This window comes from Rhodamnia argentea, chromosome 1, assembly GCF_020921035.1.
Source record: "Rhodamnia argentea isolate NSW1041297 chromosome 1, ASM2092103v1, whole genome shotgun sequence".
NCBI lineage: Eukaryota > Viridiplantae > Streptophyta > Magnoliopsida > Myrtales > Myrtaceae > Rhodamnia > Rhodamnia argentea.
In genome coordinates, this window is record NC_063150.1 from 32,047,840 (window position 1) to 32,074,898 (window position 27,059).

The window sequence follows — 27,059 nt, forward strand, 5'->3', positions numbered from 1 at the left end:
ATAAAAAAGGAAAAATTATAATCAAAATCCTTTGTAACTTTTTTTTGTTGTTGCAAAATACTACTCAACTCAAAGTTACTGTTTAAAGGATTTTTCACGAAGCTTCGTCTGTATTTATTCAACGTCCTCTGAAGCTAGAGGCATGTGCATGCTCATTTCAACAGTCAACCAAATGCAGGCGGAAAGTGTTTGACCGTCTAGTGCTTGGGCGTGGGCATCGACGAGCGAAGAACGATGAGGACAAAAGTTAAAGCTAACCCTCACGTGACCGCCGCCTGGCCTCCATACCTCTTTATCTCCACGTGTCACACCTTACTCCAGTGGTCCCCGCCTTCCTGTCTGATCTTATCCCCAAAAAGATGGCCCCCACTTGCCACGTCGACCAATCTCCTTTCAGATGCAGAATCGACGGCCCACGATGGATCTCGCCCTCCAGACTCGTTCGACCTTTAACGCCTAACTCCTCTTTAAATACCCCTCCTTCCCCTGCTTATCAGCACTGAGCTATCATATCCATTGAACCCGCGAGTGCTCCGATCGGCTGACGTGCGCCAACTTAGCTAGCCTGCGCCCATGGGGCTACTTGACCAGCTCTGGGACGACACCGTCGCCGGCCCGCGGCCGGAAAGCGGCCTCGGGAGGCTCCGGAAGTTCAACACCTTCAGCTTCCGATCGAGCTCCGGCAAGGGTACGGGCTGTGCTGGCGAAGCAAATCTTAAGCGGATCTCACGGAGTTTTGATTGAATCGTCGCACGCACGCGCGCGCGCGCGCACACACACCACATAGTAGTGAACAAATCGAGTATTTTGAGAAATGAAGGCGATAATTCGTGAAACGAGTGACGATTTCTTGGGCGATTCGGATGGATTGTGTTTTCGAGCCTGATTGAGTCGTGTTGTGTAATAATGACCGGAAGAAGAGCTTAATAATGGAACCGACCATCTGATTTGTGATTTGCATGGGAAATTCGATGCACTTCTATTGAAGATTATAGTAAAACTATGATTTTATTCGTTTCTGACTCGCCAAGGGTGGTGTCTTGGAGCAGAATCAGAGGGAGGAGGGGACATGAAGACGTACGGCGTTCAGGAGGCGACGCCGTCGGAGGAGGCGATAAGAGTGACGCGAAGCATAACGATAGTGAAGCCGCGGGGGTATCAGTCCGGTTCGCCGCCGGTTTCTCCGGCCGGGTCGACTCCTCCGGTATCCCCTTTCTCCGGTAAGCTCGTTGTCACTGATTATTTTTTTAGACTAGTGGGGCCAAACTCTCCAGAAGTATCCGGAATAATGCGCCGCAGGTGGGGCCCTCGTGCTTTGTCTTTGCCTGCTGATAAGTCCCATAATAGATAATGATAATGACATTTTAGGTGGACGAAAATACAATTTTTAGTATTATAGAATGTCACATTATCAAAATGACATTCGTGTCCCTGTCGTTGAAGTGTTGACTTTCCTTTCATGCATTACTGTTCTGTTGACTTCTCTTATATTTCTCAGAAACAGATGGATCGAGCATCGAGACGTTACTTCCCTGTTTATCCAATTTCAGTGAGATAATAGCGTTTAAAAACTCTAATCGAAGTAGCGGAAGAATCCCTAATCTCGCCTTTGGTTGGCGTATATGACATGATCATTAATGTTTATTGAACGTGAGGAGCACTTTCTCTTTAGAATGATCCTCCTACTTAAGGGTTCAGTTCTTATGTTAAGATCATGATTGCGACTCGTCGCGAATTATCGGTGATCTTAACTCGTGCGCCTAGAGATGCATTGATCTGTGAGAATCGTGTGGGGCGATAGCGATGTGTTATAACTCTGTTCTGATATGAACAGGCCCGCGAAAAGATGATGATATTAACGAGTTAGGTACCGGTATTAATGGTGTCGGGAACATGTGTACACAGGAGGTGGAAGAGGGCAGTTCCTGTTCCGAAGGAGGTCGATGTCCGATGCGTACGAGAAGCCGAGCGAGGCTCGACCCGGGAGCCCTCCTTCTCCTTACGACGTGTGAGCTGTGACGCCGGAGGTTCCGGCTCCCTTCGGCAAAGCCCGAGATAACCGCGTCTGCCTCTGTTCCGGCCCCTTTCTTCTTTGCAATGTGTGAACCTATGCATGTACGAAGGTGTGCGCGCATGTCGGAATATGCTACCGCTGTAGGAGGAGTCTGTGTGTCAGTGCGTGTGTGAGATGGGTCGTGAGTCGTCTCGTTGCCTTAGAATCAAGTCTGTAGTCTGTTCTCTGTACATAGCGCTTTCGCTTTAGACCCGAATCCGGGCCCTTTTGCTTGTAAGTTTTGTTCCTACGTTCTTTGTTTCCTTAAACATTCTCTGGTGACTCTCTCTGTCTCTCTCGAGTTTCTACATGTCTGTAATAGCGAACAAAGCAGCACCAAGTTGGAAATACCCAGACCTTACGCGATGATTCCATTGCCGCACATCGCTTGTGTTTGCTGCTTTGAAGTACCCGGACCTTACGTCGCGATGCCGCTACCGCATGCCGCTTGTGTTGCGTGAGGAGTGCCTGTTTATCCCGAGCCTCTGCCTTCGCAATGGAAGCCTTGTTCCGCTGTCAACTAGTTCACTATATGTTGGGAGAGACTATCCGTGATGGTGGCGGTCGTGCTGGTCATGGCACGTAATAGGGTCACCGTTCATGTGAGCCATTTCTAATCAAAATGGCCGGATGGATGGATTATATTTTCAATTCGTTAAAAAGTTTAAGAATAAATTAGTCTAATTGAAATGTTTCGAACTAAATTGGTATTAATGTAATAGATTTAAGACTTTTTTGTTACTTTTTCCTAATTTATGAATATTGTGAAAATATCAAGCCTCCTCATTACTTTTGATCTCGCTATCATTTTGGCACTCTCTTTTTTTCAAGAGAATTTTATTATTAAGTGTTCTGAGGTTATTTGTTAGACATCTACTTAAGAAAAGTTTGTCATTTTCGATTTGCAATCTATCTGGTATTCTATGAAATAAGTGCATTTGAAGTGAAAATATTTCTTTAATGGGTATGGCTAACAAATGTACGGCGACATTTATTAATAGGATCATTCTCAAACATACCAAACATCCTCTCACAAAATCGAGAAAATTATCCAAAAAGTCATAAACCTATCGAATGATAGTCAATTTAGTTATAAACTTTTTTTTAACTTTTTAACAATTTGTTAATGTAGTCATTTTGATCAATTTTGATTGGAAGTTATCGATGTGGTTGCTGACTATGTCATAGAAGGTACTGAGACAGTCATGAGAGGAAATTTACAATTTTTGCATCTGACTTTGTGTAATTAGTTTTCCTTAAGAGCTGTTGAACCTTCCTTAGCCGAACTTCCAAGACCCTGGCCTGAAACTTGTAGGAAGGATGAGCCCTATTCCAAATAATAAATATGTTGGCAGCAGAGTGGGAGCTATTTGGGGACCAACCAACTTCTGAGCTAAGATTTTTTTTTTATAGATTTTTTTAAAAAATTTTTCCTGTCCTTTCTTTCCTTTCCTTTTTAATTTTCCCATTTCTTATTTTCATTCTCCGGCCCGTGGCAATAGGCGAGAGTCGGGGGTGCCCCGCCTGTCATTTGTCTACGTAAAGTTAATAAAAAATTACAAAAAAATAGACAGTTTCGACGATTTTACTTTGACCATGTGACGTAGGACGGCTAATAAGTACGCTAGTCATTTTTTGTTAAAATTGACTGGAATGACTACATTGTCGGATCGTTAAAATGTTTAAGATTAATTTGGCACAATTGAAAGATGTAAGACTGAATTGACTATCGTAGAATAAATTTAAAATTTTCTTGACAATTTTTCGGTGTTGTGGGAGGATGTACAGTGGTGTTTTTGAGAATGATCCTAGTAACAAATGTGTTCGTGCATTTGTTAACTATACTCATTCAAAAAAATAATTCTACTTTAAAGGCAATTATTTTGTATAATATAAGACAGACAGTGTCAAAAATGTCAAACTTTTCTTAATTAGATGTTAACGAGTGACCCAAGGACACGTATTAATAAAATCTTCCTGAGAAATAGAGAATACAAAATCATATTGAGGATTATAAAATTAAAACCAAAAAGTCATAAACGAAAGTTAGAATAAAATTAAAATACAAATTTAAGGATTATTCACGTAATATGTATCAACATCCATAAATCATAAAAATTAGAAAAATTAGCCACAAAATTTCAAACCAGCCGTAAAAAGTGATGTTATGTTAAAATTGAGATATGCGAATTGCTATTTATTTCCCTGAAATTGATGAAATTATAAACAAATTGGTATTAGTCATTTCAAAGATGCATATCAGAGTTTTCTAATTTGATAATGATTAATATTGTTGAAAAAAATTTAAGAACAAAAATTTAAAGCTTTACCTATTTGGACTGAACCATGTAATATTTATGTGCCGAGTATAAATTAAGACGGCCTGTGATTGCTGTGTGAATGGACATTGACTTATATCTCTAAAATTCCTAATTTTTATTATTCGGACATTTTTTTCGAATTCTACACCTGAGATCACATTCCTTTTCTGCTCCGTTAATAAATTTAGTTATTTTGGTCAGAAGTTGATAAATTTATTCTCCGAACAAATAATCATACAATTCTAATCACTTTCAAGCAAATTTTATCGGGCTTCTCGTTCCAAAGCCCATATATAAAAATCAAATAGGCCCAATGTCACGGTCAGTCAGGCACCGTCAGCCAGGGCCCATTTTGAATTTTGGGCTTCGGAGATATTTGCGGGCCCATCTCTAACTTCAAACCTTGACAAGAACAAGCCCGGCCCGTCTACCCAATTCGTCCCGTACACTCGTCTGTACTGTAACTGGTGCGCATTGCGGAGCCGTGGAAATCGGTGGAGCTCGCGAAGAAGACTCTTCCGGTTCTTCTACCTCTCGACTCTTGCAGATTCTCCATCCAAAGCGATGCGAATATTGGATTCGTTCGTGATCACGAAGCTCGTGCTCTCGATCAGTCTGCTATTTCTCTCTTCTTCCGGTGAGCGTTTTTCATTTTCTGGAGATGATTATGTTGGGAGCTGAGCGCGGAGTTGCTTCAGTTTCGCATGGAGCTACGGTTTTTGCTCCTTCTTTCTAGTTTCCAGTCGATTAGTTCAATAATCAGTAGTATGCTTTAGTTCGTAATCATCACGCACCTCGGTGATCAGAGACGATCGGTGAATGAGTGCGGGCGATTTCGTGTAGCTGTAGCTGATTGGGGGACTAGCTCGCTTTGTTGATTACTCTTTGATTGGTTTCTTTCATTGTTCAATTTTTTTTTCTCTCTGCTATTTCGATTTATGCAGGCAGCTTAGCATCTAGCAGTTAGCCACAACCGGTTGTTCTTGACCATAACATGTGCTTCTTTGTTGTAGAGAATTCATTCCCCATTTTTTATGTTCGTTTTATTGGTTTTGTTGGTTGCTTGGTACTCCTAGATGCGGTGAGACCCGACGGAGTTTGCATTTCGAAAGGTGGTCGTTTCCCGCCCTTTGCTTCAGAAGGGAAGCCTCCAGGAAAGGTTAGTAGAGGGTCCAAGGATTTGACCCTTTGCCGCATTTTCCGGCAAAAGACATGCTGCGATGTGTCCCAGACGCTTCCTGCTTTGATAGCGACTAGGAGGCTCTCTTTGAAGGGAGAAGCAAGCAACGAGTGTGTGCAGCTGTGGGAGTTGCTGGAATGTTCTATCTGCGATCCACGCATTGGTGTTCAGCCTGGACCTCCTCTTATATGTGCCTCTCTTTGTGACAGAATCTTTCAGGCTTGCTCCAATGCTTACTTCTCGATGGATCCGAAGACACAGGTGAGTCTGTTGACTATTCTGTTATTTCCAATTCGACTCGCTGATGCCTGCTCCATCATATATTTTCTTTTCTCCATGAGAAAACTGTATAAATGGAGCATACTGTTGATTGTGACAAAAGTGACAGCTTATTTTGTAGTTCACTTTACTGTTATGAGCACCATTGCTGCCGCATTTCAGATATTGACCAAAAAATTGATGTTGGTCGGGAGATTGTTACTTCTCGATCAATTCCTATATGTATGTCATTATGCATGCTACCTACCTATATGTGTTTGTTATGTGAATTGTGGGTTGTGTGTGTGTAAGACATAAGGATGTGCCAGATTTCCCACCTCTATAACTGTTTTATCTTGGATGATCCACATTACCCACTCTCTAAGTTCTGAATTGATAGGTTCTCGCACCATGTGGAGTGAATGAGGTGATATGTGCTAGAGCTTCTGAATGTGTATCCAATGGCACTGAGCTGTGCCTTGCTGCTGGTTTTTCTGTGAAATTGGATGATGGTAGACTTGTTGGCTCTGAAGCAGCGCATTGTTATGGCGGTCAAGCTAGTTTAGACTCAATTTCCAGTTCATGGACGACTGCCGATTCTGAGATGCCTCACGTATCTGATGATCAGCAGCGGCTGGGGGGAATGCCATACAGTAAAACAGTATTTTGGGCGGTGGGAGGAATGGTCTTGACCGGAGGACTGCTGGTTATAAGGTGATTCTACTCTCCTTTGCACATAAAGTATCAATAGTTCAGGTGCTACATAGAAATAGGAGCAAAACATTCACCACCTATTTGTTGATTTCTGGAGTTGGATTTTCTTGAACTCTACGATCTCTCTCCTGAAGGTTATTTGTCACATGACCATTTCCCGTGTTTGCTTGGTGTCACTCAATTTTTTTTTTTCCTAGGAAGGAATTGAAGCGTGGATAGTATGTAGTTTTCAAACCTCAAATGTAAGTGATATATGAAATGCATTTGCATGGTGGGTGCTGAAAATTAGCTCAAGCATCTTCTAAGTTAATTTTTTAGTAGCTTTTGAACTGTGTAGGTTAGTTGTTCCAGTTCCTGTAAGCAGTGGCTTGTTTGGTGACTGAACTCTTGTTTGCCACGCACCTTGAGTATGGATCTGCACAGGGAAAAAGTTGCTGTTCCATATGTGTAGCATTTCTGCAATTTGAAAAGAAATTTCAGGAAATGACCTGATTTTCCACTGGAAGCTTCTCATAACTTAATAAAAAGTCGATGTTGAGAGCAATGTTTTCTTGTCTCTCACATGTCACATAATGAAGGGATGCCAGGAATTTGATTTTAGAACTCGAGACTGTTGTTCTCAGGATTTGGTTGAATAAATTGCTCAAGGCTATAATTTGCTTCTATCTCACGATTATGGATGCTCAAAACTAGGGCGTGGTTCCAATATGCATTAGTCAGCCAAAAGGAAAAGAATTTTGGTTCAGAGTTTCTCAGATAAATCACGTAATTTCTGATGTACTGTTTTTCATTTTATTGTACAAAAAGTATCCATCTGATTCTCTATATATGGCCTGTCCTTGAGGTCTTATGGGCATTAGATTTGTTCTGTATCTTTGAATGTACTTCATCCTTACCTACAGGAGGAGGAGAAGCAAGAGCCACTACCAGAAAATTGCTGCTATTCAGCGTGTTGCAAGGAGACTGGAAGCTCAGACAAATCAGAAATCTTTCAATTCACGTAGTAAGAAGGGGAAGGGAGGATAAATCTTCGCTATGTGCTCCTTTTACAGGTGAAGCAATGAACTCAGTTACCTTAAACTTTATGTAATTATTGGAGAACTGCATAGCTATTAGTTTGGGAATTATGCAGTGAGATGTTAGAATCTCCTATGCCTTCTCCTCTGGCCATCAGGCATATCAAGAAACTAGGTATCGCTGCAGATGCATGCCTCATTTGAGTTAATCAGATGCTTAATGTTTATGTGATTTCTTTAGGCTAGCATTCGGAAAGTTTATGGCTTTTTGCTTCTGAGCTCAAAAAACCTCATCGATGGCCAATATAAATTTAATCTCTCTGAGTTATGGCTACCTAATTTGGTAATTTTCTGGGAATTAGAAGGCGATAGATCTCATTGTCATTTCTAGACTGCATTTTTCCTGTTAAAGAATCCTTCTTTGAGAGGGCAAAAGTAAGCTGAGCTTTTGTAGGTTTGTCTTTTTCTTTTAGCCTTGTGGGTCACACCCCTTGTATGGGTGTCCGTAACTCAACCCATTCTCAAAGGTGAGGACCAAACTCCTCACCCCATTCCATAGACAAATGGTGGCCACTGCGCCATGAACCCAGTGGCTTGTTGGCTTGGCTACCTTCTTCACTTAAGCAGTAGAAGCACGACTTTATGCTGTTTTTGTGATTCCAAAAGGTGTAGTAATACTTCTGTTTGCAGGTAAACCTATCTGCAATTGTAATTACCACAAGAAAACTGCCATCCTTCAGCAAGCTGTTTTTGTGATACTGAAGCAACAATTTATGCTTGTTCTTGCCGTAATCAAGACGAGGCATGGATCACTCGGCATACGTTCAGCTTTTTGGCAGGAAGAAATGAGGAAAACACGCCTTCTTCATTTGTCAAGAAGAGGGATTTTGGGCTGTAACCTGTCTTGTCATCTTACATTTTTCTAAAGTTGCAGAAACTTGGTTCTGCCTTGCTTTTGGGAGATGGAAATCTTGGAGTAGAAATGTTTGCGTACACAGAGCCCATTGATGTCTATGTTGGAGTAGAAATATTTACATACGCAGAGCCCATTAATGTCTACATAACACTGCGTAGCTTGATGCATCAGTGTGAATTCAGAAGGTTATCAGTCTATGGCTGGTGATGAATTCGCTGTTCGGATGTTGAAGTTAGCATCGGGTTTATAGTATCTGACTGGTGATTCAAAGCAGGGATTGATAGCGAACGCCGACTCGAACGTGCTACTAAAAGACAGATGTAAATCTGGAAGATGTCACATGAAGTGAAGATCGTTACAGAAGCATTATTCAAGGGCAGAAGCTGATGGATAAGCCTTTTTTACATAGTGCACCGGCCTGTGCTTCTAAGCCACTCAATAGTTCTACGGTTGGTTGCTTGCTTGAGAATACACTCCATATCTATTCACTGATCTCCAAGAACTCTGGAAAAATCAATGTTAGAGAGTTTTGTCCGTCTAAAGGGGTCGACAAAAATGGACATTTTCAAGAATCCATGAATTCCCAAACGACCTCTTTTCTCGAAAGAAATTGCCTTGAAACACGCGGCCGCTTTTAACACAAACACCAAATTGAGGATGTCATTAGTCACACTCAACAGGGAAGAAAACCGAAAAAATATCAACGTAAGCTTGTCGCGGAGACGACTCTTGAGCACACTTGCAGTTGACACGAAAAATTACAGACGACAAAAAATTTCAAATCATCAGTTTACCCTAGGTTGAGCGATTTCCGTTGGGTGTCCTAAGTGTCTAAGATCTCCATTTCTCAGCTGAAAGTCGTGAATGTACGATTGAAGATCCTGAACCAACTCTCTCATCCTACTGTCGTTGCAACACTCGGATATTCTTGAGAGATACGACTTCTTCGTCAAAAACGGAGGGCATATCCTTATCCAAATGTTTCTTACGACAGGTACCGAGCTTATGCATCAAACCAGCTTTTGTTCTCATATTTCTTGTCGAGAAAATGAACATCTTCCAGGACCACGGTCCGCAGATCAGACTCTTCCGAGCTGTGGAGGCTGCTCATACAAGTCAAGAAGAAAGTCATTTCACAGCCCCACACCGAAATCGACTTAAATGAGACAGAAAAAGAAAAAAAAAACAAACAAGCCTGATCTTTGTTGCCGTTGAATGGCGAAGCCCACGAAGACAAAGAAAGTTAAAAACTTTTCAATACCTTCTTTAGAGTCATTCTTGAAGAACTAGAACTGCCAGAAGCTTTGCTTTCAGTTGGTTTCAGTATCTCAAACGAACACACCAAATTCTCATCGACACTTAGCAATGCACCTGCATTGTCAAACTCCCCTCCATAATTGGGAGCTGAAAAGATTGTGACTAACCGCCGTTTCGCGAAGAATTCGTACCCGTCCTCCACAACCTGCAATTAACCCCAGAAGATCTTTTTGGTATCTTTTCCAGGCAAAATTGAAGGGAAGGACATCATGATGTAATGGTCAGCCACGACTATTGCAGTGTTTGTTGATTGTACAAAATGTTTTTCGAGAACAAGTTGATCGAAATAAAGAGTATACTAAAGAGTAGGCTCCTTCAGAGTGCAAATCCAGCCAAGCATTACAGTTCTATTATCTACATGACAATAACTAGTTCCTCCAGATTCTGCAGATAGTCCTTCAATTAATATGGAGCACTACCGATCAGCAAGTGCCAAAACCACTGGTGGGGAGATTTCAAGCCATAAATCGTACGGATAGTTATGACGATATCATTTTTTTTTTACAACACTAAAGTAAGGTACAATATTCAGAATATGATGGAACAATGAAACAGGAGACAGGAATTTGGCAGGGTTGTTATTGTGTTAATGCATGTGCTGGTAAAAGAAATTGTTTGGTGAGCAAAAAGCTACCTAGACATAATACCATTCATAAAAATTTGAAAAATGGCCTGTCAACACATTATAAGAATTCTGACAACATTAAATGGGTTTATTTTTCATTTCAAGAGTCGATGAAGCGCCTCAAGTTTAAGAGTGCCCTGAAAATTCTTGCAGCATTTTGAATCTTTAACAGGCATCAAGCTGGATAATAAAGAGATTGGCTTACCTGATGACCTCGGCAAATGAGATCAAGATCGTTGTTATCCAAAAACTCAGCAACCTTATCAGCTCCAAAAGTACACGAGACACCACGATCACTATCCGTCCAACCATCATTACTAGGATCTGGGTCAGACCACAGGAGATCACAGAGAAGACCCGCATCGGGAACGTCTGTTGGCCTCGAAATTTCCTTTATTTGATCCAACTTGTTCAACTCTGGGGAGAGGCCCCCATGCATGCAAAGTATCTTATCATCGATAAGGGCAGCCACCGGCAGGCAATTGAAGCAATCCGTAAAGATTTTCCAAAGCCTAACATTAAATCGCCTTTTGCACTCATCATAAAAACCGTAGATGCGATTTATTTTCGCGTCTTCGTGGTTTCCCCTCAAGAGAAAAACTTTGTCGGGATATCTTACTTTGTAGGCCAGAAGCAAACATATCGTCTCCAAACTGTGCTTCCCCCGATCTACATAATCTCCTAAAAAAAGATAGCTCGCAGAAGGAGGGTGGCCACCATGCTCAAATAGCCTCAGTAGATCATGGTATTGTCCGTGTATATCACCTGTAAGAGACCTGCAACATTAGAATCACTTGACACATACTAACTTGAGAGTAAAGAATGCGCTGACAAGCTAGACAACAGAAGCTTGCATTCAGTTCAAATGAATTTGTACCATTTTCCACTTAATTGAAGAGCCTGAAACTAATGAGCAATCCTTTCCAGTCCTCTTACGTAGAAAACCCATCCTTGGAGTATCTATCCTCCCCACTCCATCAGGCAACCTTAACCAATTTCCTTTTTCGGTCGAATAACATTAACCGATTCACCAATGCTTTGATGCGCATAAACCAAATTATAACGTCTCAAGATTCTTACTTCCAGCAGCCTGCTCTTTATTCATTTGCTAAGCAAGAATGAACACACAATAAAATAGTTACACTAGCAAACACGAGTAATTGTTTCATCATATTAACTACCTCCAACGTTAGAGAAGACAGCAAAAACGACTGCAGATTCCTAGCCATGAGAAGCAAAAAAACTATAACACACAAGCCCTTATGATTATTGGTTCCTAGCCATTTGCCATTTAATCCTTTGCCACAGACTAATGCACCTCTGCACAACCAAAACCACCTTCGAATCAATCATGAGATGAGAGCATGACAACACGAGAGAGAGAGAGAGAGAGAGAGAGAGAGAGAGAGAGAGAGAGATCATACCGCAGATTCTAATAGGAGCATGAAGCTCCAAGAGATTCGGCTGAGAGAGGAAGATTTGGCGAGCGTTGATGCAGAGTTGGCGGATCTCAGCCTCAGAAAGCTGAACTTGCTTCCCTCCTTTGCCTTCCAATAATCTCCTTATTATGTCATCCAACACACCCTTCTCCATCATCCCTTCCATCGTCATCATCATCATCTTCTTCTCTTTCTCCACTCCAAAACACACTAACAATCAACTCCTCCTCAAAATCAACAAGATTAAACCTTCTCAGCTTGTTTCTGTAGAAACAAACAGCTCAAAGGGTGTGCATAAGAACAAGAATATGAAGGATACATCCAAATGGAAAAAATGGGTCCTGCAAATCCCTTAACTTTAAAGGGATTAAGAGGAGAGGAACAAAAGGGTATCTGCTGAATTGAGCGATACGGATCCAAAGAGCTCCACCTTATTTTTTGTTAAATGGAAATAAACCCAGAAGGGTATGCTCAGATATGAGAGAGAGAGAGAGAGAGAGAGAGAGAGTAAATGGAGAGGATTATGCTTATATACGTGGAATTTGGAAGATTTCCATGAACTTTCTCTCTGTGAGAGAGAGGAAGAGAGAGAATCTGATAAAAACTAGCACTTGCAATATGAATTGAATGAGCAAATCCAATCTTAAGAAACAGATTGAGGCAGATTGAGAGAGAGAGAGAGAGAGAGAGAGAGAGAGAGAGAAGAAAAGAGAAGAGAACGAGAGAGACAAGACAAGAAAAATCAGCGCTTGGAGATTGTGACGAGCACAATATCAAAAATGGGGTTGTCAATTTTGTGTGAGAATGAATCTCTGCCTTTGCAAGTAGATTATTCTTTACGGTTGATGAAGAAACCTCAAAAAGCGGGCGACTACTCGGCGCCTCACAAGAGCCGGCGATTTAGCCATCTGCCTTTACGTTTCTTCTCTCCTCTCTGCTTTCACTTCAGGAGACTTTAATACCAGTTATTTACTATTACCCACGTCTAGACAACGTTTGGCATTTTCCTTGCAAAGCAAAAGAAGAACTTTTTAAGGATCCGAATCATCCATCCACCTTCGAAATAAACTACTGGCATTCTAAACAAGTGTTCTATACCCAATTCAAAGCCGTTGAATTTGCTCGCCTCCAGCTTCGCAAAGAAACAAATTTGACCTGGGCATTTAAAGAAACGATGACCTTTTCACCCGGTCTCTGCCCAAATCTATCAAACCATTTTTCCAATATAATACCTTACACATCCGATGCACCCAGGATTGAAATATTCAATGAATACCAGTAAAGTTTTCAACTTTGCAGACCTGACAGGATTTGGACATGCGATTCTAGAGAAAAATCCGACCTTTCCTGGATGGCCAAAAAAGGGAGAAAAACTGAACATATGAGCGAGTGAATTGTCTGATGAGAGAGCCCACAAGGGGTAAAACATATCAGATGATGAGTACAGATGAAGGAAGAGATGTGGGAGTAATGTTCACGACAAGTAGCTTGGTGGGTTAATTTTGTAAAGATGAGGGGCGGAGAACGATAGTGGCCGACTCCCTTTTCTTTTTTGTTTTTACCCTTTTGAGCTTCGCAACTTGAAGAAACCGCGTACTTTGAAAAGTCAAGTGTTTGTGTCTTAACATGAACTTCTGACACCCCACCACAATGTGGAATGAGATCCAAGTCAAGCTCGATCACAATAGCTCCTATTCTATTTCCCCCAAATCTCACCCTTCAATTTAAAATGCTTTCTTCACCCCATCGTGGAAGACCACGTAAGAAGTCACCCTTAATTTTAATGTTTCCCTTTCGTTAGTTGGTGCCTTCCTTGGACCCAACTTAAATTCAGTTCATTTGATTGACAAACAAAGGCATGGTTCACAAACTCAATGAACGCATAAGTCATAAACTAGCGATTATGCCAATTCAGTCCGGCGATCGGTTGGAGGAAGAAGGGAAAGAAAAAAAAAAGAAGAAGAAAGAAGGAAAAAGAAAAATAGGAACATATATAAATAAATTCGAGTAATATTATAATATTATTAAAACTTGCCACGTTACCGTCTAGGAAGCATCGACACTTTTCGGAGGGCTTCGCGTCGTGTTGTGTATTGTCCGACACTTTTCAACACTCTGACACTCTCCGACATGTGATCGACATGTGGTCAATACTCTAGACACACCAATGACACGGGAAATTCAATATTCCAACAAGCCATTTCGACACACACGGGATCAATTTTAAGCATTTTCAATAAATTAGAGTCAAAATGTAGATTTGTCAAAAATATATATCCAACCACCCTAAAGTTAATATTCTCGGTCGCAAAAAAAAAAAATCGCGATTGACAGTTTTATATGTATATGATAAATTATCATGTATATATAAAATATATACTTAACATACAATGTGTCTCAATATGTAGAAATTTTTTATTTTTTTAGAAATGGCGTGTCGTGTTGCGGGTCGCATGTCGATGTCGGTCTTGTTTAGGTTCTTGCTAGCGGCGTCACGTTAGAGATTTTCGAACAAAATTGGCCGGAAAGACCGAATTGGTACAAATGTAAAATGTTTAGGACTGAATTGATAAAAAAAAAGGTTTATGATTGAATTATGATTTTTTTTTGCAATTATTTCAACGCATCGAGTATCGCTTGAATAAAATTTGTTTAGTTGATGATGATGGTGGTGGTGATGAGCAATGAGCCACTCTGCAACTTGCTTGGCTCACAAATGTCACCACTTTCAAGCACAGAATAGATAAGCTTAACAGTAATTTTTTTTTTTTTATGGGGGGAGCATCGCCATTTCATTAAACTGGATGAATCAATGGATTTGCTTTTGGCACTCCAATGACATGTTCAACTCATTAGATTCTACACAATTCATGTTCTCTTCATATGTTCGGGAAGTTTCACTCCACTTCTTCACGTTCAAGACGGGGTTGGGGTCAAAGGGGAGTTTCTATTAGCATGTCATTGTCAAGTGGGCTTCCCAAGAGCTCCTGGTGTTCAAACTGGATTGGGTTATTCTTTGAAAACTAGAGCTCCGCCTCCTTTTTCGTTTTTACAATAAGTGCTGAGACCAAGTCAATTTGGAGTTTACAGCAGTACAGGGAAAGCAGAAGATTAAGCAGGTTTGAACTGTGGAATGAAAAGGATAGTCTTAGCTTGGAAAGAGTTGATGCAGAAAGAAAGAAAGAAATGGAAAGCAAAGGAGCGCCACCAACAACATGCTATTTGCTCAATGTGAGAAAAAGAGATCAATGAGATACTCAGAGCTTTCTGCCCGAAGATAATAACTCAATATCAGGCAAGGAAGAACAAACAAAATCATTCACGACGTAGCTGAATTTGATCGACCTACGACGCCGTGGATGCTGATGCGCGTTTCAAGAAACAGAACGCGGCAACATTCGAGGAAATGATTTCCAAGTCATACTTTGCGAATTGGGTAGTTTCGACTGCCAGCTGCAAAAGAGCAGTACCTTCTCCACAGACGGCACAATAAGGCAGAGCTACTCACCTTCTTCCACGCACCTACCTCAACTAAATGTCAGTTACAGTGGTTGAAGGGCAACAAAACAGTCTATGTAAACTGTCCTTAAAAAGAAGACAAAGTGTCCCCTCCTTTAAAGAACTATTGGCCTCCACATATATAGAGGGTTTCACCTGGTCTGGAAGTTAATTATCTGCATCTACCTTAAGATATTTTGGAGTTCAATGGCACTTGCCTCAGTTTCCTTGTGATGTCAATGGAGTTGCGTCCACTTTTGGTCTAAAGGAACGGAAAACCAGAGTATGCAAGTTCAGCTCTCAAGTCATGCCAACATATGAAAGTTTCCCATGGCTTACATCGTTAAGCTCCCATAAAATGAACGTAAGCTAGAAATTTTCTTAATTATCCATTTGAAAAGGGGTTTTCCGGTGCGCCGGGTAGTTCACCCAATGCATATATGAAAATTTGTATTGGTGCCCTCCACTGGGTGCCAATTGTGATCTATCCATTTCCAACCATTTTCATGGGGAGCCCAATATGTAATATCATGGTCGCGTGAATCTGGTCATACATGGATGATGTTTTAGAAGAGCTGCAACAGCATTCGTGCAAAAGAATTCACTTCTCCTCAAATCGGCTATGATCATTCCAAGTCCCAGAGGACGTTCAATCAAGACGATGGAATGGCAGAATCATTCTGTTTTTAACTCAGTAACCATTCTTCATGTCATACTAATTAGGCCAGGTGCAAATCTTCTTTCTGCTCCAAGTTGCATGCAACAACCATTCTTGAGATGAGAAGTAGCGGAAATTCGTTGCACAGTGAGCTCTTAAAACCAACCGCTGCAAACTCTTACTTTATCTATAATTTGTAGCATTCCAGAAAATCCTGTTGTCCTATTGTTAGCAGCATGACCGGTTTAACTAAACAAAGAGAAGAGAAGAAGCAGCGAATAGAGGGAGTTCAACTCCACAACTTGAAACTGCTAATCATATTTGGATTCCAAAGGGGAGAACCAGAATCAACATTCAAAAGAACAGCCACAAAAGCTTCCTGACGTACGAAGTAAAGTGCAAGAATCTTGAGGTTATTACCGCACCAAACTTTGTACCAAATACGAACGGCGACCATTGCCCGCATCAAATCTGATCAGTGATTCTAAATTTCCTATCCCATGTGTTTCAAGACTCCAACAACATGATCTGAGCGCACATCCAGAGAGCAAGAAATGGATGCAAGAAGTGACCTTTGGTTTTATCACAATTGTGGAGGAAAATTAATTCTTGAGCTCTTTGCTAAAGGAAGGGTAGGCTGAATGCCTCTTCACGAAAGAAGCATGCCATCTAGATTCAGTAGCCACAAAAAGATTCCAAGCATCTTCGCAGCCATCATATGTAATTGCTTTCACATCTATTTTCTGCTCTTTATTAATTTTTTTTTTTGTTGTTTTGTAAAACTTGAAAACAATGAAGCCTAGCAACATTTCCTTTTCTTGATCAATTTTCTATCTTCATTATCAGACCAGAAAATAACAGGACCAATTTCTCCCCATCAATCTTATCAATAATGCCCCATCTCCAGTTAAATTCTACAAGAAAATACTCATATGTGGCAGCAGAACCATGCCTGAACCATTGTACATGGCATAAATGGTATCATTCAGCCTCTTCCCATTTATTAGATTGCACAACGGACTACAACATTTTGAAGTCACAATCTATGCTTTGAACAGTGAAAAAAAACTAAAAGATCAAATTCTTTTGCAAATTATTGATAAAGTGTGCTATGCAATAAGATATTAACTAGTACAAGTTTTTCCGCCTATAAATATAGACTGCTCTGAGCAATCTCAGTAACACAATCCAGAGACCTATTCAAAAGTTGGCTATAGATTTAAGTTCACCGGCATTTGAAACTTATGAAGAACACCTGATCAGTTGAAAGCTAATAATGAAAATGTGATTCATGACCCATGTTGACAATGAGAAGCAACCAAAATCTGATCAATTGATATGGCAGTGAGTGCATTTAAGCAAACCGTGTTCAAACGGAAGAAGCTATCCACGCATATACATATTCCAAATGAGATAACATATGCATAGTAATTGCATCACACATTTCAGCAGTCAAACAGTAGTTAGTTCACTTGTTGTCTCTGAATCCAAATTAAAAGCACTTTCATCTAGAACAAACGTGAGTATAAGAGCATTTTCTCTGGAAGAGAGAGTGTCACTTTCTTAGGAAATCCTGAAAAGTATTGAGCAAAAGTGCAATGTGTTTCGGTTGACAGCTGAATAAGGTCAATGGCATTAATGGCTTTGTCACTGGGGTGAAGACTTTCAGATGCACAAGACTTATATACCTGCTTAATAGTGTTTTTGAGAACCCAATAAGCCAATAGTAAACCAGACACAAAGTTCTTCAGGATCATTCAATTAAAGTTGCTTGACACGCAGTATTTTTCAAGTTCTAATATCTTGGGGCTTCTGACTATTGCATTTGGCATGCAAATTTTCTATTTGAAGTCCTGTGGATAACCCCTCTATGGTTAGTGGTCAAAGACCGCCTATTGCTTCCTCCAAGTTTTAAAACCCTTGGAGAGGAACAAAATGCATCCCCTCGGTTATTTACAATACAACTTATTCAATGAAAATGGTAACTGTACTATGTTCAGGGAAACAATGTCCATGGTGGAGGAATCCCTACAAAGCAAAGTGGTCACACTACTTCATCAGGATTAATTTATCCTTTCATTTCTATCCCCTCACTCATTCCATCCCCTTCTGAACTATACAAGTCTAATTTAGGGTGAACCTGCAGTAACAGGAAGATAATTCCTATGCATTTTCAACTACATAGCAAAGAAGAATCATTTTCATGAATAATGAAACCATCAAAAGCAACACTAATGAAAATGAAGAAACATTTCAAAGATATGAATAATCGAAAACAACTTATGATTATAAGTGAATGAAGGATGTTGCAACTTCCTGTTAATGTATCTGATTGTTTCATCATTTGAGTAACAGAGTTTGTTCCGTTCTTGAATTCTACTCCACATTTATATCTCTGTCATTAACACACTTCACAGAACAGCAGCATAATCTTAACTTACGCAGAAACCATCAAGCGCACAATGAAAAAGAGAAAATGCTTGACAATAATTTATAATCATTCTGAGCTCGATCGATTTCCATCAGTCACAAATGATAAAGAACCAAAAGAAAAAAAAATTTCCGGCACAACGACGTTTCCTTGTCAATTCGATTTCTATCAATAAGAATCAACAAACGGCCTACTACTTCTTCTCGTCATCTCCCTTGCCCCGCCGTTATCGCAATTCAATCCACATCCACACTGAGGGCACTCCTCGAAGTTATCAATAGGAAAATCCGCACCTGCGATGCCGACGGAGAACTCCAGATCGTCGCCCCGGCGGCTGACCTCCACGATGTCCACCCACACGAACAGGAGCTTCACCTTCACGCCTTGCAGGTTCTTGAGCCTGTTCTTCGAGATGATCCCCCCGATCGTGGACTTGTACTGTAGCTGGTACGACCCCTCGAGGGAGAAGCTGCAGGTCTTGTTGAAGTAGGCGGCGAACTTGCCGGTCGGCTCGTCGAGATCGTAGCCGTTGACGCCGATCGGGAGGATCCCGGCGGGGAAGTTGTAGTCCCCGAGGATTTCGTACGCCGACCTCTTACCGGCGGCGGAGGCGGCGGGGCTCGAACGCACCGATTCGGAAGTGACGACGGCGACGGCGACGACGCAGAGGATCGTGGACAGAAATACCGATCTGGGAGCGAAAACAAGAGCCATCTCTCTCTCTCTCTCTCTCGCTCTGGCGGTCGTTGTTCGATTGGGTTGCTCTCCGAACCAGAATGCGATCTTGCGTCTCCGTCAAAGACAACTACTTTTCGTCAGAGAAGGGAAGTTCGGTTCAGTTCATCACGTCGTTGGTGAGATCTGAATTGGAATGGTAGTTGAAGACTTTGAATCTCTCCCTCTCTATCTACAAATTCTGTGGGACCCTGGGAGGACTTAATGGGCCTGAGGCCCAATGGGCTCGGCCTTCAGCATTGCTGGATGGGCTTGTGGTGGGCTTAAGATCACGTGGGCCTCATCAACTTCACACTTCGAATGTCATTTGCCTTCCCCTTTTTCTCTTTCCCCTCGAACAAACAACAGTTGTACTCCCATTGCTCGGGATCTCCGAATCTTTCGACCGGATTAATAATCACGAATTGTTAAAAGTTTAGAATTGATCGTTCGAATCTCTACTCTTCGACTAGAAAAAATAAACAAGCAAAGAATCGGAATGTATTCTCTTTGAAGGTCATTAAGTTAATTGAATGAACGTGATTATTGTCAACCGGAGGAAGATTTCACATTTTCTTATCAGTTTGTTTGATCTCGATGTGGATGGTTAAGCGAATTTGAAACCTCTCAATTGGAATTCATGACTGTACCGAGTCAGTTACGTGCCCGGATTTCACTTCAAATATGCATTATTTTTTGTTGATAACCTAAGGCATGACCTTGATCAAGCCAATATTTGGAGGGAAACTAGCATAACAATCCATCGCCCTGGTCTTCCACCTAAATATGATTTTCCCAGTGTAAGAATCAAACTCGAGACCGTTAGCTCCTAAGCCGAAAGCTGTGGAATGCCCTTACCATCGGGTCAATCCAAGGATGGATTAAATTGGCATTGTCTGCTCCTGTTAGGACCTGTTTACTTTTGACTTTTTCAATTTTTGCCCAATTTATATCTTGTGATAAACGCACTCCGAATTCCTTTAACTTGAAACTATACAAAATTTTCACAGCCATTAACACGTTGACGTGTAAATTCACATATAAAATTTCATATTTTGAAAATTTAAATGATATTTTAAAATTTTAACTGGGTTTTCAAGTTTCGATCCTGAACAAACATGCCCTTAAGTTGAAAAAAACTAATGCTTTCTTTTTTCACTTAATGTAGTTATTTTAGCACGTCTTTATGATTCTTGTGCTTGATATGCAAGAATTTGTGCTCACAAGAGGTTGCTTGAGGAAGCATATTATCCAACATACCACAACGTGAGCTCCCAAGAGGTTGCTTGAGGAAAGCATGCTCATGAACAAAATCGTGTCATGTTGGATCACATGCTTCCTCAAGCAAACTCTATATATTTATTTATTTCTGCACAAGATTAATAGGACATCGACATATATGAACATTTTAATCAGAGACAAAAAAAAAAAAAATTGCATGTAACATTTTCTTATCAATAGATGAAATGGGACTCTCTCCATGTTGTGGCATGCTGGATAACATACGTCCTCAAGCAACAACCTCTACAATATATTATATGCATAAAATTAACGGGTCATCGACGTACATGAACATTTCCAATCTGCAACAAAAAAATCGTGTCTTTAACATTTTCCCCATCAATCGGTGAAACGGCTCTCTCTCCTTAATATTATTATTTTTTTGATAACCAAGATGTCCGGGTCACCAGCTTGCATGCATCTAGCTCGAGTATTCCTCGAAGGAAACTAGCACAGTAATCCACCGTTATGGCCCCCCACTTAAATCACAGGTGTTCAGCTAGAGAATCGAACTTGAGATCGGTGCGCCTAACTACACAATCTCAAGTGCGCCCTAACTAACCGAGCCACTCATGGGTGGGTGGGTCTCTCTCCTTATTAATGCCTGGTAAAATCCAAGTTAGGACTCGGTCAGAAAAGACGTGCATGCATTACGTGGGACAACTAGCGAAGGTTCCACGCGAATGTCTGCTTACCAAGTTTCTCGATCTTGTTAACTTTGGACTTAACTTTACTTATGGCTAATCAGGAAAGCCGTCAAATTTTGGTTTTTGTTTTTAGTGTAGTTGCAATGTAGTGTGCCTCATACAATGTGCTTGTTAAGTAAAAGTCGCAGTAAAGATGGTGGACTAGTAGTTAGAGAACTGAAGGCTACCCCTTCCCCCCTGCTAAATTTGAGTAAGGTAAATCTGTAATTCGATCGGTAAAACGAAAAAGTGGAAAAATCGAACTAGTTACTCTAAAAGTTTAATTTGCTAGAATATAACGGAAAAATTAATCAAAAAGTTACAAATTTAACGCATTTTTGCAAATTCAGTTCTAAACATTTTGCTAGTTGAGTCTATCCAGTCAATTTTGATCGAAAACTGCTAAGGTAAATGCTTATCGTCCTATGTGACACGGCTGGTGTCTCACCGGGCACAATTGTAAAAATAAAAGGATTAGCATAATATTACAATATTATTAAAAATGTCCACGTCGGCATCGGTTGTGTCATGTAGGACGCGAGTAATTTCCTATTAAAATTGATTGGATAGACTCAACAGGCAAAACGTGAAAATATTTAGAACTCAATTAGAAAAATTAATAGGTTTATGGCTGAATTAACAAAAATGCAATATGTTCAGAATTTTACAGACCATTTTTTGAAATAAAACATCAATTTTAATGGTTGAACTCCACAACAAACACATATATAGGTAAAAAAGAGAATAGAGCAATTCTTCATTGTCTTTCCTTTTCTTCTTTTTGGGTCTATTGCCGAGGTCCGGCGATCGGTGAAGGAAAAGAAGGAAAAAAGAAAACAAAAGAGAAAGGAAAGAAAAAAAAATTCACGTCGGGACTATATTGACAAATCGTCAAAAGATTTAGCATTAAATTAGCACAACTAAAACTTTCAGTACTATAGTGACCATCGTACAATATATTTAAATTTTGTTTGATAATTGTGACACTACTTTCAAAGCTTAATGATAGTTTTTATAGGTGGACGACCAACATCGTTGCTTGTTTTTTTGTCCAACATCATCATTGTTCGTTGGTCGAGCAACTTATCACGATCCTTTAGTATGCCTTGACCCCCCACCCCCCACCCAAAAAAGGAAAAAGAAAAAAAGAACTACGAAGTGATAATCATTAATCAGAAAGTGCGAGACTATAGGCGTTGTAGATAATCTAACTCTTTAGCAAAGACCTAATCTTCAGACAAATTAAACAGACTGCTCTCGCCGCACGATCGATTAGAAGGATTCTTTTTTATCATCCGGTATACCGGTAGATAGAATTACTACGACAGAAACATGGACATGGCTCGAGTCGAAACAGATCCCTTCTATTTCTTCACATAAGTTGCGGCGGGAAGAAAAATGTCAAAAAAGTTCAAAACCTATTGCATTAATGTCAATTCATTCATAAACATTCTATTAGTGCCAATTCAGTTTTAAACCTTTTGCATTTGTGCCGTTTGAGTCTATCTAATCAATTTTGGCCAGAAATTACTAACGCAGACGCTGGTTGCCTTATATGATACGGCTGGCGCCGACCCATAAAATTTTTAATATTTTTAATGATTTTTTTGTTCTTTATTTTTTTTTTCTTTTGTGTCTTTTCTATACAGTTTTTTCTAGTGAGGGCTGGTGAGGGCATTGCGGCCCTTGCCCAGTGTTGTTGAGGTTCACCGGCCTTTGCCTGGGGCCTGCAGTGATCGGCCGGCGACCCTCGCCGGCCCGCAATAAAAAAATATAGAAACGAGAGACAAAAAGAAAGAGGAAAAAACCAAAAAAATTATTAAAAATATATAAAAAGAAGTCCATGTCGGCGCCAACATCCACATCAGTGATTTTCGATCAAAATTGGATAGATACAGTCAATTGTCATAAATGTAAAAGGTTTATAATTGAATTTACATCAATAAAAAATTTAGGATTGAATTGGCACAAATGCAATATATTTAGGATTTTTTTGACACTTTTTCCTACGACAGACGGTGGAGATGGATTTGAATGGCGAACTTAATGGTGGCTCTGATATCAGATGTACCTTGCCTTAGCTGTAGTACATAGCTTAGATCGCAAAATGTTATTGCACTAGATCCCCGGAAAGTACACAATCAAACCTGTTTGTTGAAGTAAATAAATGAACACAATCGATCTATGTCGGCCAAGAAAAAGAAAAAGATTGATGCATCTGTCAATCTATCTCTTGAGCCACTGCCACTTGAGGAATGGAAGTTGGCTTCATGAGAGGCTCATGTGGTTGCCACCCTTTGTCCTCCGCCACCGCCGACACCGACTTGGTCCGGGGCTTGTAATAACTGGCGTACAGAATCAGCTGAGCCGTCCCGAGTCCGAACCCGGTCCCGTTTGGTAACTGCATCGAATTCACCATTCAAGTCCACGAGCAAATATCTTTCCACTCTCCCACGGTATTAAACATTGGGTGGGTGATTTTTCAGCAAGATAGTTCTTACGTTTGTATTTTGCGAACTGATTTGACATTTGTCCGCTTCTAGCTTTGCCTTGTACCGTTGAATCTTACTTCCCAGAGAAATTGTGTTATTATATACGTACGTGTTGACGACTGATCTGTCAGTTTAGCCCGCAAGCAAGCGCTGAGTTGTCTATTTTATCGGTAAATACACTCTACAAAGCGTGAAATGTTTCCCGTTCTTTCTTTGGATATGGAAGGGCTAACTTTACGTGCATGCATATTCTAATGCCGCTGGCCAAAGTTGATTTTTACCTTTCGATGTTTCCTTCGTATGGTCGAAAGAACGGTCCAAGAATCGGGCGCAGTGGAAGAAAGGTGGAAACTGAAGCTTACTCGGATGAAGTAGTCGCGGGTGAGGACGGCGTAGATGGTCCAAACGCCGCCATTGACGAAGAGGATCAAGGAGAGGAGGAAAGGCATGTACTCCACGCTCTTTGCGGTCACCACTGTCTTCTGCAACAATTATTGAGGTTGTCTGTCAGCTTCATGCGACATCATCGCAATCGATTAGTCGCCTTCGTATCTGAACAATACCATGAATCGCTCTTCAAGATTTTAGGATACACTTGATGAATACTACGCACAGTATTGCCATATTTTTTGTTCTTTAGGTAGGTGGGTTTCGAGCATGCTTGATAAAAATTCAGGAAGCAACACAAAATGTCTAGCAGACATGTCATAGCTTAGCTTGTGCGTCTGTGTATGTCTATGTACATATTTACCATGGTAGAGATGTTGGAGTTGGTCAATACTTTGAGGACCATTTTTTTTTATATTAGACACGCCCACGTGAGTTTAGGAAAACTGAAGTATGAACCGAAGACATGTGACCTTGCGCACCGAATAATGGGGGTCCATTTTAAGTTGGCCTTTCGAGGGACCTTTATTTCTCATACCAAGCACGCCCAAAAACAACATCGGGTTTTAGGTTTATGTTTTAAGTTGACCCGTTTGTTATGAGATCAAAGGAATTCGGATAAGCTTGGGCTTTGGGTCCATTTTAAGTCCCATATATTGTACTCGTATGAGGGATTATTGTAATGAGTGGTTAGGGTTGTAAATCTAAATATCATGGTGGAATCTCTTTGCGGGACATAGCCCTATTTCTGGGGTGAACTTGGGTAAACTCTATGTCATTTTTCTATTCTCTGTGTGATTGTTCTGATTCGGTTTAGGATATAACCCATCAAGAGAGAGGTGAACCATAGGAGACCATGCTGAAGGCAGCACTCAAGAGGCCGGCAACGGTGATCAGCATCTGCTAGTCCGACGTTAACCGAGTCACTAAGATTACCGCCGCTGGGAAGATCGCATCGCATGTGATCGCAAGGATTGCAGTTCTCATCTGCATTATTAACTGTGTTAGGTCGACATGGTTTGATAAGATCTAGAGATACTCAATTTTCTCTTTCGAAACATAACACACAAGATAAAAACCTTTGGAAATCACAATCAAATGACGTATTCTCATTCTTGGGGGAGCATAGAGAAGGAAGATGGCGACGAAAGTGATCTCGAGGATGATGCCGAAGCCATTGACAGTCGCAACGACAACGATGTGGGGCTTCACGATCCCATAGTAAGTCCAGAAGTACACGTTCAGCAGCTTGAACACGTATGGGATGCTCTCGAACTCCTCGGTCGATCTCCACTTCAAGATGCGCCAAAATGTTTTCCTACAGAAAGAAGGAGAGAAATTTTCCATATCAGTGTCGATATGACTGATCCTGTCTCGATATGAAAAAGTCAAACAGCGAATCGAAGGTCACGGTTCATCAGCTTTGGCGTACACGAGAGAGAGAGAGAGAGAGAGAGAGAGTCAAGCAGGAATACCCATTAAATCACTTCAAGTTGACAAAAGTTGAACTCACAGAGTCAATTCATCTTATCAAGCTAACAGTGCAACCTTAAACATATTACATCATAATGTGTTCGGAAAGACATGAGAAATGTGTATTCTATATAGATTATCCAAACTTGGTCTTGTTTCACAATTGAAGGATAGTACCATTACAAAGACGTCGCCAAGGGTATTACGGACCTTTTACAATACAACCATAGACAATAATAAATGGATGGAAAGAAAAAAAAGGTAGTATGGTGTTAGGATTCAACACATAATCTAAACGAGAAAGAGAAATTGAGATACAACATTTTATTCTAGTTCACCCTTAAATTAGACTCACGTGCCTTCCCGTCGTCGATGGAGAGTATGAACCACACCTCAATATACAGAACCAATGCACATTGACCATGGAATCAAGTCAATCTCAGGGTGAAGTCAACTTGATGATCCCCAGAACATCTGCCTTATCCAAGAACTCGCATGCATTTGCTTTACACGGAACATGATGCATGTAATAACCCACTTCTGGATCGTTTCAACATCCCATGTCGTTCCTCTTTCTCCTCATCCGTTTCAACGTCCACCATGAAGCTCAAGCTAGCCATGGAGAGAGAGTTTGTTTGAGGTACGTGAATGAATGCCGAATTGGAAAATAATCAAAGTCAAAGTCCTTGCCGTAGGACCATATGTGACAATTCCAGAAGCTGATAATTCGGATACGAATTGTGTTGCTAAGGTTGTCTGCTATCTGTTCATCGTCTCCTTCCTTCGTTTCGTCCGGATGGAAATCGAGGCTATCTCGTTGGAAGGTCTTTGAGAATCATTCATGGCCTGTTGAGTTGGGAGTTATGTGTCTTTTCCGAAACTTATGTTGCACAAACAGGACGGTATCGGATGCAACGAGCTGACGACCGAGGAAACTCCTAGTGAAGATAGTGAAGCTCCCAAACATGATTCAGCTTCTTGTTCTTACACTCCAACAACTCCCTTCCTGGTCTGGTAATCTCCTCATCGCCGATTGCGTAGGCAAATTGATCGTAGCCAATTCATATTAAAACTCAGCTCTGTTCTTTGAGTGAACTGGACAAGACGGGCTCCATACTTCGGTACTTCAAATCTTACATCTTGCACAATCATATTGAGTTTTGAAAAGAGATCATTTAAGAAAGTTGGAAGTTGGAAGGCCTGGGTTGTATACTTAGGGTCTGCATGAAATCACTTCTAATTTCTGATTTCTCTGCCAGAAGTCGATTTGGCAGAGAAATTCGTTTGGTAAAAATACTACCGAAGCAGAAATTCGTTTGATAAAAAATGTAACTTCTGGTTGTGTTTTTCACTTCTGAAGTAGAAAATCTTGCTGGATCAGATTTTTGAACCTCATCCGAGAAGTAAAAAATTTTCACTTCTCTCGTCTAGAATTGCTTCTCTCGAAACTCCTTCTCTATGGATCAAATTTTGAATGCCCAAGTTCTCTCCTCTTCTGGGCACTTCTCTTGTCCAGAATATTTCTCTTCAATCGACGCCCGACGACACTCTCGGTCGCTCCCAACCACGCATCCATCTCTGCCTCCGCCGTTGCCTCCCG

The 27,059-nt window shown here is 40.8% G+C and overlaps 4 protein-coding genes and 1 pseudogene across 8 annotated transcripts; 2 read left to right on the forward strand and 3 right to left on the reverse strand.

Annotated features, from left to right (window-relative positions):
* Nucleotides 1–473: 473 nt before the first annotated feature.
* LOC115752802 (dormancy-associated protein homolog 3-like) lies at nt 474–2,322 on the forward strand. Of its 2 annotated transcripts, none has more exons than XM_030691173.2 (3): nt 474–688; nt 1,050–1,220; nt 1,835–2,322. In XM_030691173.2, exons 1-3 carry the CDS (start codon nt 574–576, stop codon nt 2,017–2,019), a joined length of 471 nt encoding a protein of 156 aa, XP_030547033.1. In that variant the 5' UTR covers nt 474–573; the 3' UTR covers nt 2,020–2,322. The 2 variants fall into 2 exon arrangements, with proteins under 2 accessions (XP_030547033.1, XP_030547035.1); XM_030691175.2 differs by having other exon boundaries at nt 483–688; nt 1,906–2,322.
* A 2,511-nt stretch (nt 2,323–4,833) lies between these two features.
* LOC115752795 lies at nt 4,834–8,652 on the forward strand. 3 transcript variants are annotated; one of them, XM_048279793.1, is made up of 5 exons: nt 4,834–5,011; nt 5,451–5,815; nt 6,213–6,526; nt 7,429–7,578; nt 8,215–8,652. In XM_048279793.1, the coding sequence occupies exons 1-4, from the start codon at nt 4,939–4,941 to the stop codon at nt 7,550–7,552; spliced, it is 876 nt and encodes a 291-aa protein (XP_048135750.1). In that variant the 5' UTR covers nt 4,834–4,938; the 3' UTR covers nt 7,553–7,578; nt 8,215–8,652. The 3 variants fall into 3 exon arrangements, with proteins under 3 accessions (XP_048135750.1, XP_030547022.1, XP_030547023.1); XM_030691162.2 differs by having other exon boundaries at nt 8,233–8,652; XM_030691163.2 differs by having other exon boundaries at nt 7,432–7,578; nt 8,233–8,652.
* Nucleotides 8,653–9,038: 386 nt separating this feature from the next.
* On the reverse strand, nt 9,039–12,533 carry LOC115752793 (serine/threonine-protein phosphatase PP1 isozyme 9-like). 2 transcript variants are annotated; one of them, XM_030691158.2, is made up of 4 exons: nt 11,825–12,522; nt 10,606–11,165; nt 9,720–9,920; nt 9,039–9,561 (listed from the first exon to the last, which is right to left on the reverse strand). In XM_030691158.2, exons 1-4 carry the CDS (start codon nt 12,018–12,020, stop codon nt 9,538–9,540), a joined length of 981 nt encoding a protein of 326 aa, XP_030547018.1. In that variant the 5' UTR covers nt 12,021–12,522; the 3' UTR covers nt 9,039–9,537. The 2 variants fall into 2 exon arrangements, 1 of the variants encoding a protein (XP_030547018.1); XR_007198557.1 differs by lacking the exons at nt 9,039–9,561; nt 9,720–9,920 and adding exons at nt 9,945–10,395; nt 10,452–10,462 and having other exon boundaries at nt 10,516–11,165; nt 11,825–12,533.
* Nucleotides 12,534–18,458: 5,925 nt separating this feature from the next.
* On the reverse strand, nt 18,459–19,287 carry LOC115752801. Its single transcript, XM_030691172.2, has one exon. It carries the CDS (start codon nt 19,138–19,140, stop codon nt 18,595–18,597), a length of 546 nt encoding a protein of 181 aa, XP_030547032.1. The 5' UTR covers nt 19,141–19,287; the 3' UTR covers nt 18,459–18,594.
* Nucleotides 19,288–23,328: 4,041 nt separating this feature from the next.
* LOC115752829 lies at nt 23,329–25,333 on the reverse strand (annotated as a pseudogene).
* Nucleotides 25,334–27,059: the final 1,726 nt, after the last annotated feature.